Source organism: Centruroides sculpturatus, unplaced genomic scaffold (genome assembly GCF_000671375.1).
Source record: "Centruroides sculpturatus isolate CEXI.00-Female unplaced genomic scaffold, Cexi_2.0 scaffold513, whole genome shotgun sequence".
NCBI classification, from domain to species: Eukaryota; Metazoa; Arthropoda; class Arachnida; order Scorpiones; family Buthidae; genus Centruroides; species Centruroides sculpturatus.
The window spans coordinates 528,804-544,908 of record NW_019384769.1 but is presented as its reverse complement, the minus strand read 5'-3'; the positions used below and the strand labels follow the sequence as shown (position 1 = coordinate 544,908).

Sequence of the window (16,105 nt, the reverse complement as noted above, 5' to 3'; positions counted from 1 at the left end):
GACTTTAAATCATTTCCAGATATTTTTGATTTCAGCAACTACCCTAACACACATGAATTATTTGATGTAACAAATAAAAATAAGCTTGGATATTTTAAAGATGAGACGGCGTCTAAACCTATAATAGAATTTTGTTCATTAAAACTGAAAATGTATTTGTATATTTTCGATAATCAAAATATAAAAACGGCTAAAGGAATTAAAAGATCTGTAGTTAAAACATTTAACCACGAGAAGTATAAAGAAGTTCTTTTTAATAACGAGCTATTGAGACATCAGCAGTACGGCATTAAAAGTAAAAACCATGTTGTAACAACATATCTTCAGAATAAAATATCTCTCTCACCGTTTTATGACAAAAAATTTATTTCTGATAATGGTATAGATGTGATATCGTTCGGACATTATAATTTTTATATTTAAATTCTTCCAGATTCTCTGATATCATCTCCCCCCCAATACGGTTACATATTATTGTACAAGAGGAAACGAAATTCAAAAACTTGTTTAATACATGGTGTTTCGAGTAAAACATATCGTTGTTTAAAACAAGCTGTAAATAAAGCTGGATTATTTAAATTACCAAATAATAAGAAATACTTTTGTAAATTTTTTGTATTGACTAACCAAATAACTATGATGTTATGTAATAATAATTTTATAAAATGTAGTTGTTCTAACTGTAATCGTACTTTTTAAAAATGTTGTAACCATGTTTATATATAATAAAACTATATCCTAATACAGAGTTTTTTTTATAGAATTCAAACACATTACACCACTCGAATGGGAAAAGTTTTCGAGTTTACCGATGGACGAAAATAATATCAAACGTTTTAAAAACTATATTAAATGGGGAATTATAAGCCAAAAAACTGATTTAAGCAGAGACTTCATTTCTGAATTTGCTGATAATTTAAACTGGGAGCTAATATGGAAAAATTATATATTTACCACTACGTTTATCGAAAAACATATTAAATACGCTAAATGGAATATAATTTCTGAACACCAATTATTAGACGAAGAATTCATGGATAAGTTTTCGGACTATCTTAATTGGGATAAAATAGCAAAATTTCAACTTCTCTCCGATAATTTTATTAAGAAATATATTGATAAATTAAATATGAGAATAGTTTTAAAATATCAGCGATTAAATACCGATACTCTACGGGAATTACAAGATTTTCTCCACTGGGATTTGGTTTCTCGTTATCAAATACTGAACGAAGATTTTATTCACGATTTTAAATACCATCTTTTCTGGTGTTATATTATTAAATATCAGAAACTAGATCATAAATATATCGCTGAAAACTCTCACAGTTTGTTACTTACTTACAAGATACTTCAAGATATTAGTAATATTTCATACATACTTCAAGATATACATACTTCAAGATATTAGTAATATTGTTGATGATATAATGGAAAAATTAAATAAATTCGATGAAGAAGAAGAAGAAAAAGAAAATTAAAATCTATAACATCGATTTTAAAGAAATAAAAAATAGTTAAAAGAGTCCATTGTTTTTAAATCTAGTAATTAATTATATTATCGTTGATAAAGAAAATAACTTACGTTCTGTGTGATGAGATGTCTGTACAAAAAAAAGTCTCTGAACAGAAATATTGAATGCAGGGAGGTGCTTTCGGTAGATTAATTAAAAAATGCAGCTGGGAGCTTAACTTCAGGGACTGTTTTGAGAGGGTAGTAGAGAAAGATTTTTTTATTATCAGAAATAAGTCTATGATGGAATGCGGCATAGGGTGCTTTCGGTAGATGAATTAAAGAATGCAGGGTGTAGTAGAGAAAGATTTTTCTTTTATTATCTATAAATCAAAATATTGAATAGATGATGGAATGCAGTTCACAGCTTAACTTCAGGGGTGTAGTAGAAAAAGATTTTTTATTATCCGCAAATCAGAGCCGCTTTTGGGTAATTATTTAAAGAAAGCAGTCCCACAACTTACTTCAGAGGACTGTTTTAGGGTGAAAGANAGCTTAACTTCAGGGGTGTAGTAGAAAAAGATTTTTTATTATCCGCAAATCAGAGCCGCTTTTGGGTAATTATTTAAAGAAAGCAGTCCCACAACTTACTTCAGAGGACTGTTTTAGGGTGAAAGATTTCTCCCAATCATATTTTCTTTAAAAACTACAGAGATCGGAAAAAAACGCGGTCTGTTATTTTTTTAAAAATATATTACGTTTCTCCCCAATAATTCCGTTAAAAAATATATTATAAAACCAATCATATTTTCTTTAAAAACTACAGAGATCGGTAAAAAAAAAAGTCATCTGATAATTCTGTTATTTTCCTTACCTAAATCATCACATTTTCGTTAAACACTAACACCAAATCATATTTTTTTAGGAACAGATCGTTTTTAAACAAAATACGCTTCCATGTTAGAACTGAGAATGGCGCGAGTTTTCAAACAAAGATATAGCACAGGGTTTACACGACCGAGTTCCAGGGTAAGATAGAAGGGTGAATCGAATAAAAAGTTATGTTATATTATTAAATTCCGTTTTGTATTATTAAATTCTTATACAAATTAAAATATAATCTACACTGTATGAGTCTTTATTTCGATATAATTTAAAAAAAAATAAAAAATAAAAAGTTGTAATATAGAGGGCGCGAGTTTCGATGTTGTGTTATCAATTTTTTATATTAAATTCTTATACAAATTAAAATATAATCTATACTGTATTGGTCTTTATTTCGATATAAGTCAAAAAAATTTTTTAATATTTTAAAAAAAAAAAATTTATTTACGAAAAAAATTTTTTTATATTAAATTTATATACTAATTAATTTTTGTACCTCAGAATGCATCATTTCTATACTACTTATATTAGCTGCAAGGACCCGCTTCGCTGGGCAGAAAGTAACTATAGTGAAAATTAAGATAATTACATTATAGCTAATCTTACCTGTTTTCACAGAATGCAAGAATTAGGTCCCCCATTTCCAGACTAATTAAAGAATTTTTACGTCCAGTCAAACGAACTATTTTCAATTTGATCAATTTTCTGGAACGTTTACAATCGTTCTATAATCGAACCAATATTCGAATTTTATTCGAACAAATTCGAACTTGATTCGAACAAATTCGAACAAAACATTCAGTAACAAAACAGAACAAAACAGAAATAGTAAGCCACTTTTAACCACTTTCAAGCCCATATCTCTTGCACCCTTATAGCTATCGAAACGCAACCATTCCTATGCACGAACGGAGAGTTGGGGCTACTACCACATTCAAACACCATTCACGTGCGATGCGTAGTTTTGGCGAAAAAGTGAAATATAGGAACATACATGTCCATTTATATATATATAGATATAGATATATCGATATTTTATTCGTTATTTTATTTCTATATTTAAATTTTTGTTCTATTTTGTTTATATTCGAATAACTCAGCCAGTTGACGGCCAACAGATTTGGCTAAAATCGTTTGCTTTTCATTAAATTTTTTTCTCAGCAAATTAAGGTGTTGTGTTTTTTGATTTACATACAAATGCTGAGTGAGTAAATATCTATACCTACCTGACCGTATCACTATCTATATATATATGTGTGTATATATATATATATATGATAATGGGTAAATACTTTAAACTTTAATTAAGTTAAATCAGATGCATTTATTTACAATTCGAATATCGTGCCGGTTATAAAACTTTAATGCATTTCGGAGTCATTGTACTGTTAAACAAACGAGACAATTTTAATAATTACAGAAATCTGTTTATGGATATAAAAAACATGTAATATTAATAATAAAATATTTAGAATTATTCATTTCGCCAGTAATAAGATGTCGAAATAATTCCTTAAAAATCTATTCCGAAGACTAATTTTATATTCGGTGTAAATTTTCTAAATATAGATTTGTTCATTTTTAAACCGTATTCTCGATGAAATTAAATATCGAAATAAAAAAGGATTAATTGCCGAACTATGGTTTTTACAGCTTTAACAGTTTATTTCTGGAAGCTTTTAGAATATAGCTGGCGACCATTTCGGACGTCACAAAAAAATAACCCGGTTGGCCGAACGACTCCTAAAACAGGGGAGTAATAGCGAAGTAAGTAACAGTTTTGCCAAAGTTCGTTTAGAGGGCGTTCAGAAATAAACGATCGTCATCTTTTCAACGCATTTTAAACCACGGTTCAGCCAGCCAACGTCTATAGGACGTTCCGTTAATAAACGTTGTTTAACGTAAACTCTGTCTGCAATCGGCTGTAAGAGTCTGGAATACGCTCCCCAACTGGCTAATATGGTTAATGCTATAAAAATCAAAACCATCCTCCTGCTCTCATCGTCCATTACATATTTCTCATTGTTAATTTATACGTATTACTAAGAATCATGATAATTTTCATTCCTTCTCGACAACTCTAGTAAATACAAAAAATGGAGAGAAATTGTTACTACCAAAATTAATAATGACCAAGTTTGTAATAAATTAAGGCCCAGTACAGTGTACATAAACATTCAGAAGCAAAGTGTCAACAAAAATCTCACGGATACTACGATTAATTAAAATGAGACCTGGATTAATGTTAGGAGGCTCCCTGCTGAATGGAGAGAACTCACGTGAAAAATTCTGAACAATATCGTGATGACTAGGGAGTATCTTCAGACCTACCAGCGTTTACGTTTTATCCGTTGTCCTCGATGTGATCATATCAAGAGTATCTTTCACATCTTTTTTGAGTGCCACATCGCTAAACAAAGTTGGCACTGGGTAGACGAAATTTTTAATACCTGTATCTCCTGACAAAACATTAAGTTTCACTCTAATTTCCCTGTTAAAAACCAAAATAATTACTTAATTAATCAGGTTACTGCTTTAACCAAGAGGGTCAACTGGATAGCGAGATGTACCTTTATTTTTGAAAATAAGTATGGGAACGCAAATCTTGTAATAAATAAAATCCGCAAAGTGGCTAATTTCAAACTAAAAGCTGGCCATGAGAACTTTTCTGATAGGGAACACAACGCGCTATACTTTGCGACTAAAAATATTATATAAAAAATGTTAGTAATAAATTTGTATTTAATGATCAGTGGCAATAAAACTACTTCTGCTTCGACTGTAACTGTAATCATCTACGCCTTTGTACGTAAAGAATACAAACTTTTATTGTAACTGTTTTACTCATAAAATTATTTCTGTTTAATATTAACCTTTGTATCAACTGTATTTTATAATATCTCGTAATTGTACAGCTTTTGTATAAATTCTCTGTAATTATAATTGCCAATGTTTGTGAAATGTAAAAGCGAAATATTAATGCCGTAAACGGTTTATTTGTAACTCATGTAAAACAATCTGTACTCAGTTTGAAGATATGATTTAACTGTTTTGTATGTTTGCAAAACGTAATTTTGGAAAATTTATACGATAATCGAGTTTTTTAAAAGAAAACTTGCCGTTCATTTCTGAACTATGAATGGGAAAAATTAAAGTTGTTTTTTCTTACTTTGAAAAAACTGCATTCTAATAGTAATATACATACACTAGTGCTAGACATAACAATTAATTATTAAGTAAATGATTACTAACTTTTTAAACAAATAATGCCAGAATTATCAAACCAACTCCGGAATTCCCTTATTGGACTTTATTCTCTTCATATATTTTTTAGAGAATAATACAAAAACGTGTGAACAAGACACGATAAGAAGATCTTCTGTGTTTCGAAAAATTGGATATGGTCCGATAAAGCAATTGGCAGTTCGTTTGATAATTGGTATAATTATCAGATTGATTAGATATGCAATACCTGAAATTCCATTTCAGATGTAAATGCAATAAGGAATTGAATATACGAAATTATTATTATTCCGTAATTCAGTATAAGTCCAATTTTGCTTCCTGCTTCAGCTAAATCAGCAAATATAAATTCAAAAATATTTATATTATAGATTTCGGACATTTAAATATATTCACCCACCTGAATTATTTGAAACAGCGAAAATAATAACAGTAATAATTAGATTTATAAAAGAAATTATGTGACCGTATATGGCAATCCATCGAACTAAACACACGTAAATAAACAACGTTGAAGTATGCTTATCCTGATACTTATTAAACATGGATTTAAATTTGCTTTCAGCGTTAAATGCTCTAATTGTCGTCAGTCCGTGAAGAGATACACTCAGATGAGAAAATACTGGACTTCTCACTGTCAAAAGAAATTTGTATATATAATTCAAGTATTTTATAAGGTTTGTATTATAGAATCAAATTATTTTATATTTTATATATAATAATGATTAACTTAATACATTTATAAAAGCACTAGAACGTATTAAGCTAATTTAACAAACGACTGATCAGAATTACATATAACTTAAAATGCAAGCAGAACATTGTACTCTTTATGTGAAACAACAACTGAAAAGGAAGACATTCTTCTTAATCAAAGATGTCCAACCCATTGTCCCCGGATCGCCCTGCAACTCACTTTATATTTTGATGCGGCGTATTGCATCCTAAATTTTTAAGGTACATTTTTATTTATTTTTGTAAAGTATGCGGTAAAAATTATTTTCGTTTCACTGATAACACTTTGATGTCATAATGAAAAAATTGGTGTCATAATACATACGTGATTAATCAAAAATGTTGGCGGCGTGGTCTCTCATTTTGATTGTTTCAGTTTCAAAGATTTTTAAAATGAAGTGATGTTAGTGATAAAGAATGGACATTTTTTATCAGACGGATGAAAACGACACAATTCCTCTTTTAAAAAAAAGTGACAGCCATTTTTAGTGACCCGAAGCTCGGCCTAATGCCAAAGTAGAATCGGTAATTTATTCTTTATATGTATAAAGAATAAATTACACATTTCCACTTTGGCATTTTTTTTAATTACAGGTGTATAATACAGACCTCGGTCTCTCTATGTATTACTTGTGCTAACGTAATAAATTAAATATTTTCAACCGTTAATTATATTCAAAATTATTTTATCAACGTTAAATTTATGATGACTAGGGAGTATCTTCAGACCTACCAGCGTTTACGTTTTATCCGTTGTCCTCGATGTGATCATATCAAGAATATCTTTCACATCTTTTTTGAGTGCCACATCGCTAAACAAAGTTGGCACTGGGTAGACGAAATTTTTAATACCTGTATCTCCTGACAAAACATTAAGTTTCACTCTAATTTCCCTGTTAAAAACCAAAATAATTACTTAATTAATCAGGTTACTGCTTTAACCAAGAGGGTCAACTGGATAGCGAGATGTACCTTTATTTTTGAAAATAAGTATGGGAACGCAAATCTTGTAATAAATAAAATCCGCAAAGTGGCTAATTTCAAACTAAAAGCTGGCCATGAGAACTTTTCTGATAGGGAACACAACGCGCTATACTTTGCGACTAAAAATATTATATAAAAAATGTTAGTAATAAATTTGTATTTAATGATCAGTGGCAATAAAACTACTTCTGCTTCGACTGTAACTGTAATCATCTACGCCTTTGTACGTAAAGAATACAAACTTTTATTGTAACTGTTTTACTCATAAAATTATTTCTGTTTAATATTAACCTTTGTATCAACTGTATTTTATAATATCTCGTAATTGTACAGCTTTTGTATAAATTCTCTGTAATTATAATTGCCAATGTTTGTGAAATGTAAAAGCGAAATATTAATGCCGTAAACGGTTTATTTGTAACTCATGTAAAACAATCTGTACTCAGTTTGAAGATATGATTTAACTGTTTTGTATGTTTGCAAAACGTAATTTTGGAAAATTTATACGATAATCGAGTTTTTTAAAAGAAAACTTGCCGTTCATTTCTGAACTATGAATGGGAAAAATTAAAGTTGTTTTTTCTTACTTTGAAAAAACTGCATTCTAATAGTAATATACATACACTAGTGCTAGACATAACAATTAATTATTAAGTAAATGATTACTAACTTTTTAAACAAATAATGCCAGAATTATCAAACCAACTCCGGAATTCCCTTATTGGACTTTATTCTCTTCATATATTTTTTAGAGAATAATACAAAAACGTGTGAACAAGACACGATAAGAAGATCTTCTGTGTTTCGAAAAATTGGATATGGTCCGATAAAGCAATTGGCAGTTCGTTTGATAATTGGTATAATTATCAGATTGATTAGATATGCAATACCTGAAATTCCATTTCAGATGTAAATGCAATAAGGAATTGAATATACGAAATTATTATTATTCCGTAATTCAGTATAAGTCCAATTTTGCTTCCTGCTTCAGCTAAATCAGCAAATATAAATTCAAAAATATTTATATTATAGATTTCGGACATTTAAATATATTCACCCACCTGAATTATTTGAAACAGCGAAAATAATAACAGTAATAATTAGATTTATAAAAGAAATTATGTGACCGTATATGGCAATCCATCGAACTAAACACACGTAAATAAACAACGTTGAAGTATGCTTATCCTGATACTTATTAAACATGGATTTAAATTTGCTTTCAGCGTTAAATGCTCTAATTGTCGTCAGTCCGTGAAGAGATACACTCAGATGAGAAAATACTGGACTTCTCACTGTCAAAAGAAATTTGTATATATAATTCAAGTATTTTATAAGGTTTGTATTATAGAATCAAATTATTTTATATTTTATATATAATAATGATTAACTTAATACATTTATAAAAGCACTAGAACGTATTAAGCTAATTTAACAAACGACTGATCAGAATTACATATAACTTAAAATGCAAGCAGAACATTGTACTCTTTATGTGAAACAACAACTGAAAAGGAAGACATTCTTCTTAATCAAAGATGTCCAACCCATTGTCCCCGGATCGCCCTGCAACTCACTTTATATTTTGATGCGGCGTATTGCATCCTAAATTTTTAAGGTACATTTTTATTTATTTTTGTAAAGTATGCGGTAAAAATTATTTTCGTTTCACTGATAACACTTTGATGTCATAATGAAAAAATTGGTGTCATAATACATACGTGATTAATCAAAAATGTTGGCGGCGTGGTCTCTCATTTTGATTGTTTCAGTTTCAAAGATTTTTAAAATGAAGTGATGTTAGTGATAAAGAATGGACATTTTTTATCAGACGGATGAAAACGACACAATTCCTCTTTTAAAAAAAAGTGACAGCCATTTTTAGTGACCCGAAGCTCGGCCTAATGCCAAAGTAGAATCGGTAATTTATTCTTTATATGTATAAAGAATAAATTACACATTTCCACTTTGGCATTTTTTTTAATTACAGGTGTATAATACAGACCTCGGTCTCTCTATGTATTACTTGTGCTAACGTAATAAATTAAATATTTTCAACCGTTAATTATATTCAAAATTATTTTATCAACGTTAAATTTATATTTTTAATAACCCAGCGTTCGGTCATGGTCCTAAACAAGGAAAAATTCAGTATTTCTTGGACGGAAAAATATTTCATAACTGAAACATATTATCTGTTTTATTTGCAAGGATTTTCATTTAAACTGATTGTCATTTATTTATCTTTACTGTAATTTTAAAAATACAATAAATTATGATGAGTTTTCTTAAAAGATTTAACAAGAAGATTTCTTTACTTCAAAAATAGAAACTGAATTAAAATTGTTTAGTAATCCATTTTTATTTAATTACAATCAAGTATTACTCGTTGGACTTAAACGCAGGGAATCTTTCTTTAAAAACTTATCATAATAAACATTCTTTTATTAAATTTTATAAACGATTTGGTTTTTTTGCATTGTAACTTTGCATCTTATAATGTTACGGAGTCTGCAACCCTGTTCACAAATTCCATCGCCAAAATTCTGCATGCAATTAAGTTAAATTTAATAAACTCTTTTAAATGCGAAATACTTACATTTTCCTTCCAAATGTTTTACGCTTTTCAACACTCGGGTAAAGATGGTCCACAGAGCACAGAATATTATTAAAAGAACAGCAATCAATATAAATAGATAGGGACAGAGTATCGCTTGCAAAACACACATGCCGGCAACAATAAACCATCCCTAAAATAAAAGAATATAAATTGCTAATAAGTAATTCGCGATGTTAAAATTTAAATTTTATAAATAATCTAATTTTTCCACTCCCATTAAAAGTGTCATCTCTGTGTTAATAATGCATACAGAGATCTGTAACCATTGTTGTTCAATACCTGTCTATTTTTTCGAGGTGATAACAATGACGAAGTTCAAAAAGATGTAAGGAAAAACTTTACAAAAATGGCGCAGTCATTATTCAAGAAAAAACTTGTTTATTTAAGCTGCGAAATGAAAGAAAAATTACAGAAAAACGAGGTAAGACCTGCAATGACGTAACGTGTTAGGACATGTGCCCGTGGGCGGAAAAAAATAAAGACAGTAAAAAGTACAATGTTGAAATAGGTGTGTAATGTGACGAAGGACAGAATTAAAATTGATTGCGTCAGAGAAAAAGTTAAAACGCGTAATATAAATAAGAAGATGCAAAAAAACGACACATAGACTTCGTTGTCGCTGACATAAATACATTAACACCAACGGTTTTTATGTTAAAAGTTAAATTACAGTGCTAATTTTCTATTTAGTGTGTTACATTTGTGTAAACAAAACACTGGTGTGTAATTCGCAAAAATGCCTTTGCAACTGGCCATTCGTGTTAAATGTTCATTACTTTCTATAATTTATTTTACATAGATCTATATATTAAAAATTAACTTACTCTTATCACCATGAAAGTATAGAAAGGTAACAAATCATCCATAGATTTAACATCTTTAGAAAACCGAATTAAGATTTTTCCTAGAAAATACATAAACCAAATATATTAATTAAATTAAATATTTATGTAAAAAATATTTATTCGAATATGATTATTAATAGAAATACAACGCAGCGTGGCTCTACAAATAACGTTTCCCGGGATTCTTATATATCAACCATTTTACTGTGTACATTTTATCGAAAATATGATTTTTAGCATTGAAGAAGTGAGTACTTGTTCAGAAGGCTTAGTCCAGTCAACTTGGTCAGCCCCTAAGCGGAAGTNGCTAACATCTGAAAGTTATAATAATCATCATTGAAGTATTCATAAATTAGTGTTTAGTTAATGCCAGCTACGGGAGACTACTTTGTAAATAAGTAACACAATACACGTATTTAATGATAAAAAGTTGATGAATGCCTAAGATCTAGAAGTCAGAAATAGTTTTCAAGAAGAGAAAGTGAAACAAAGCTATACTGTAATTAATTTAGAAACTGGTGTAGGAAGTCTGCTATGTCTTCTAAGCATTGACATAGTCCACAGAGTTGAATGCGATGAAACGATTACATATTGCAACATAAAAGTATTATGGGGATTATAAAATATTATTAATTTATTTTTTCTATTAGCTTATATTTATACAAATTAAACATATGGATAAAAATCTTTTCGTATTGAATGTAAACTATACAGTAATTTATAATTTTACTCACCGTATTAATATGAAAATAAGACTGATGTTTATCAGCATCTGGTTTTAATCCTTTAATCATTTCGTGAAAAATTGGATCAGCGCCATAAAAGTGGGGTTTAGAATAAGTTATAGGTAATCCTTAAAAATAAATATTAATATTAATAGACAGTTATAGACAGAAAGTTAAGGTATATAAATTTAACTTTGAATATATAACATATTTTATATATATTTAACTGATGCTTTAATGATAAGAGCTTATTTTTAATCTATAATTTGGAAATTACAAGCCATTTATATATTTTATATTGATTTATTTATTTCAAAAAGAAACTTTCATTAAAAATGTCAAGGAAAAGAATGTAATGAGAACGAATTCAGCAAAAGTTTATAACTATTAAAAGAAATTAAAGCATTATGAATGACAGGGATATCATTCTTAATGTTAATTTCGTTGAAGGATTTAAGCAATAATTATATTAATTTACTTTTATTTTTAATCTCAATACAAAATATTAAAGTTTAAATAATCAAAATTGTTATAAATTTTTTATTCAGAACATAAATTTAATTAGAGAATAATTTGTTATAATTTAAAGCAAGTTTTTTTTCATTTTTGACACTTTCTTCCCTACGGACACAAATAGGGCCTTTTTCAGCCTTATCCATGGTGAGGATCTGGCTCCCATCATAGATATGGCCGGGCCTTATACTGCTGAGTCCACAATGTGACGACTGGGTGGTGAGGGATTGGCTCCGACATATCCGGGACAGACCGTCCATGAAAAATTCTTGGAATTGCTTTCCCGGATTAGATTCAAGATCCCCGAGAGCGGTAGGCTGACGCATTTGTCACCTTGGTCATCTTATTGTCAATTCAAAGTAATTATAAGCATTAAAATGAAATATAATACATACCAAACATGCATTTCCCTAAGGGGAGAGTTCCGTTATATCGGCAATATTCGTTATCCGGGCAGAAGCACTTGTTTGCTCTGATGTAGTGAGGGCTGATAAACATAGAATCCATATAGAATTTTTTGGTTGGAATGCCGTATATATCATCATTTCCCATATAATCCAATCTCATAGATCTGAAAACGAATAAAAAAAACACTTTTTTTTTATTTCCTCCAATTGTTACAACTTAAAGAATTTTCGGAGCCGTAAAATGGCGATAAAAATCCAACATTTTGTTTTACTTTTGAATTAATTACTACAAAAACAACAATTTTTATTGTAAAAATTTAATTATTTTACATTTTTCGATGTTTAATGTAAAATATTACCATCTTACGTCATAATATGTATCCCAAATTATTTTTTCTAAATAGTTTAGTAATTTGTTCCTACAGATTTGCCATTTTATTCTGAGAAGGAAAGCAAATTATGCAATTATCTTTCATTTTAGTGCAGACTTATTAAATAAATAAATAAATTTATAAAATTTTATATTAAAATAAAGGAAAATGCTAATTTAATAAGAGAAAGGAAGCGTAGAAAGAGCATGGACACGTGGATGCCTAGAATCATCTCCATTCTGCAAATGCTTAAAAGTATATGCTTGTAGCAAAAACACGACGGAAGATTTTAAAAACTTTAGAAAAATCTTATACCTGCAAAACGGTCCTAAAAAAAAGTATTGGATTTTCCTCCTGATGGGATATCGGAATGTTACACCCTCTAAAACAATAAACATATGTGATTATTTAAATAAATTTTGTTAAAGATTAAATTTTAAATAAATTATATCTGTTATTAATACGTTAAGTTAAACTTCAAATGATTGAAATTTGAATAAAATTCAATATTTATTAGTAATTTTTTGTTGACACAATGGTTCAAGTGGTGAAAGCATCATCAACTTGGAACTCTACAGTAATGGCCCGTATTCTCAACCAAGGATCAAAAGTATATTAGATGCTAACTAATTACCATTTACTTTACTTTTAGTACATGAATGCTTATTATTTAATTTATAACACTAACTCTGCACATCAGTGGCTGAGTGAATAAAATCACCGAAAACTGATCGTTGGTTATGGGTTTGTGCCTGATCGCAGGAAGTTTTCCGGTTCTTCTTCATGTGTCTAACACCTAAATAGGGGCGAGTTTTCCATAGAAATTTTCCTATCAGGCACCTCCCCTTGGCAAAATCAAAATCACTCCCGTGTTGTATTTCCTAAGACATCAATCTAATCAAATCCTAACCTATAACTCTTGAGCTTTGGCTGTGAATATGAATATGAGATCCAGATTCAATTCCGAATAGGAACCTCAATAATTTCCACTTGTTTTTGATCCGGACATGATTGGCCTCTCCTTATAAGCTGGCCTTACCGAATTCACGGTAGGCATTGAAGAAAAAGGCCTTTTGGTACCACAAGACGGGTTTAAAAAATTCATACTTTTTAATAAAAAAAAAAAATTATTTACAAAAAAAAATTTTTTATATTAAATTTATATACTAATTAATTTTTGTACCTCAGAATGCATCATTTCTATACTACTTATATTAGCTGCAAGGACCCGCTTCGCTGGGCAGAAAGTAACTATAGTGAAAATTAAGATAATTACATTATAGCTAATCTTACCTGTTTTCACAGAATGCAAGAATTAGGTCCCCCATTTCCAGACTAATTAAAGAATTTTTACGTCCAGTCAAACGAACTATTTTCAATTTGATCAATTTTCTGGAACGTTTACAATCGTTCTATAATCGAACCAATATTCGAATTTTATTCGAACAAATTCGAACTTGATTCGAACAAATTCGAACAAAACATTCAGTAACAAAACAGAACAAAACAGAAATAGTAAGCCACTTTTAACCACTTTCAAGCCCATATCTCTTGCACCCTTATAGCTATCGAAACGCAACCATTCCTATGCACGAACGGAGAGTTGGGGCTACTACCACATTCAAACACCATTCACGTGCGATGCGTAGTTTTGGCGAAAAAGTGAAATATAGGAACATACATGTCCATTTATATATATATAGATATAGATATATCGATATTTTATTCGTTATTTTATTTCTATATTTAAATTTTTGTTCTATTTTGTTTATATTCGAATAACTCAGCCAGTTGACGGCCAACAGATTTGGCTAAAATCGTTTGCTTTTCATTAAATTTTTTTCTCAGCAAATTAAGGTGTTGTGTTTTTTGATTTACATACAAATGCTGAGTGAGTAAATATCTATACCTACCTGACCGTATCACTATCTATATATATATGTGTGTATATATATATATATATGATAATGGGTAAATACTTTAAACTTTAATTAAGTTAAATCAGATGCATTTATTTACAATTCGAATATCGTGCCGGTTATAAAACTTTAATGCATTTCGGAGTCATTGTACTGTTAAACAAACGAGACAATTTTAATAATTACAGAAATCTGTTTATGGATATAAAAAACATGTAATATTAATAATAAAATATTTAGAATTATTCATTTCGCCAGTAATAAGATGTCGAAATAATTCCTTAAAAATCTATTCCGAAGACTAATTTTATATTCGGTGTAAATTTTCTAAATATAGATTTGTTCATTTTTAAACCGTATTCTCGATGAAATTAAATATCGAAATAAAAAAGGATTAATTGCCGAACTATGGTTTTTACAGCTTTAACAGTTTATTTCTGGAAGCTTTTAGAATATAGCTGGCGACCATTTCGGACGTCACAAAAAAATAACCCGGTTGGCCGAACGACTCCTAAAACAGGGGAGTAATAGCGAAGTAAGTAACAGTTTTGCCAAAGTTCGTTTAGAGGGCGTTCAGAAATAAACGATCGTCATCTTTTCAACGCATTTTAAACCACGGTTCAGCCAGCCAACGTCTATAGGACGTTCCGTTAATAAACGTTGTTTAACGTAAACTCTGTCTGCAATCGGCTGTAAGAGTCTGGAATACGCTCCCCAACTGGCTAATATGGTTAATGCTATAAAAATCAAAACCATCCTCCTGCTCTCATCGTCCATTACATATTTCTCATTGTTAATTTATACGTATTACTAAGAATCATGATAATTTTCATTCCTTCTCGACAACTCTAGTAAATACAAAAAATGGAGAGAAATTGTTACTACCAAAATTAATAATGACCAAGTTTGTAATAAATTAAGGCCCAGTACAGTGTACATAAACATTCAGAAGCAAAGTGTCAACAAAAATCTCACGGATACTACGATTAATTAAAATGAGACCTGGATTAATGTTAGGAGGCTCCCTGCTGAATGGAGAGAACTCACGTGAAAAATTCTGAACAATATCGTGATGACTAGGGAGTATCTTCAGACCTACCAGCGTTTACGTTTTATCCGTTGTCCTCGATGTGATCATATCAAGAGTATCTTTCACATCTTTTTTGAGTGCCACATCGCTAAACAAAGTTGGCACTGGGTAGACGAAATTTTTAATACCTGTATCTCCTGACAAAACATTAAGTTTCACTCTAATTTCCCTGTTAAAAACCAAAATAATTACTTAATTAATCAGGTTACTGCTTTAACCAAGAGGGTCAACTGGATAGCGAGATGTACCTTTATTTTTGAAAATAAGTATGGGAACGCAAATCTTGTAATAAATAAAATCCGCAAAGTGGCTAAT

General features: G+C 29.7%; 1 protein-coding gene across 1 annotated transcript in view; it reads right to left on the bottom strand.

Moving 5' to 3' along the window:
• Window positions 1-8,124: 8,124 nt before the first annotated feature.
• LOC111628947 (multidrug resistance-associated protein 4-like) overlaps window positions 8,125-16,105 on the bottom strand; it is a 206,376-nt gene continuing 198,395 nt past the window's right edge. Inside the window, exons 17-20 of the mRNA XM_023372804.1 lie at window positions 10,745-10,824; window positions 9,900-10,050; window positions 8,362-8,595; window positions 8,125-8,291 (exon numbers count right to left, since the gene is read on the bottom strand). Of these exons, the coding sequence (XP_023228572.1) occupies window positions 8,176-8,291; window positions 8,362-8,595; window positions 9,900-10,050; window positions 10,745-10,824 (581 nt within the window). The 3' untranslated portion in view covers window positions 8,125-8,175. The remainder of the gene's footprint in view (window positions 8,292-8,361; window positions 8,596-9,899; window positions 10,051-10,744; window positions 10,825-16,105) is intronic.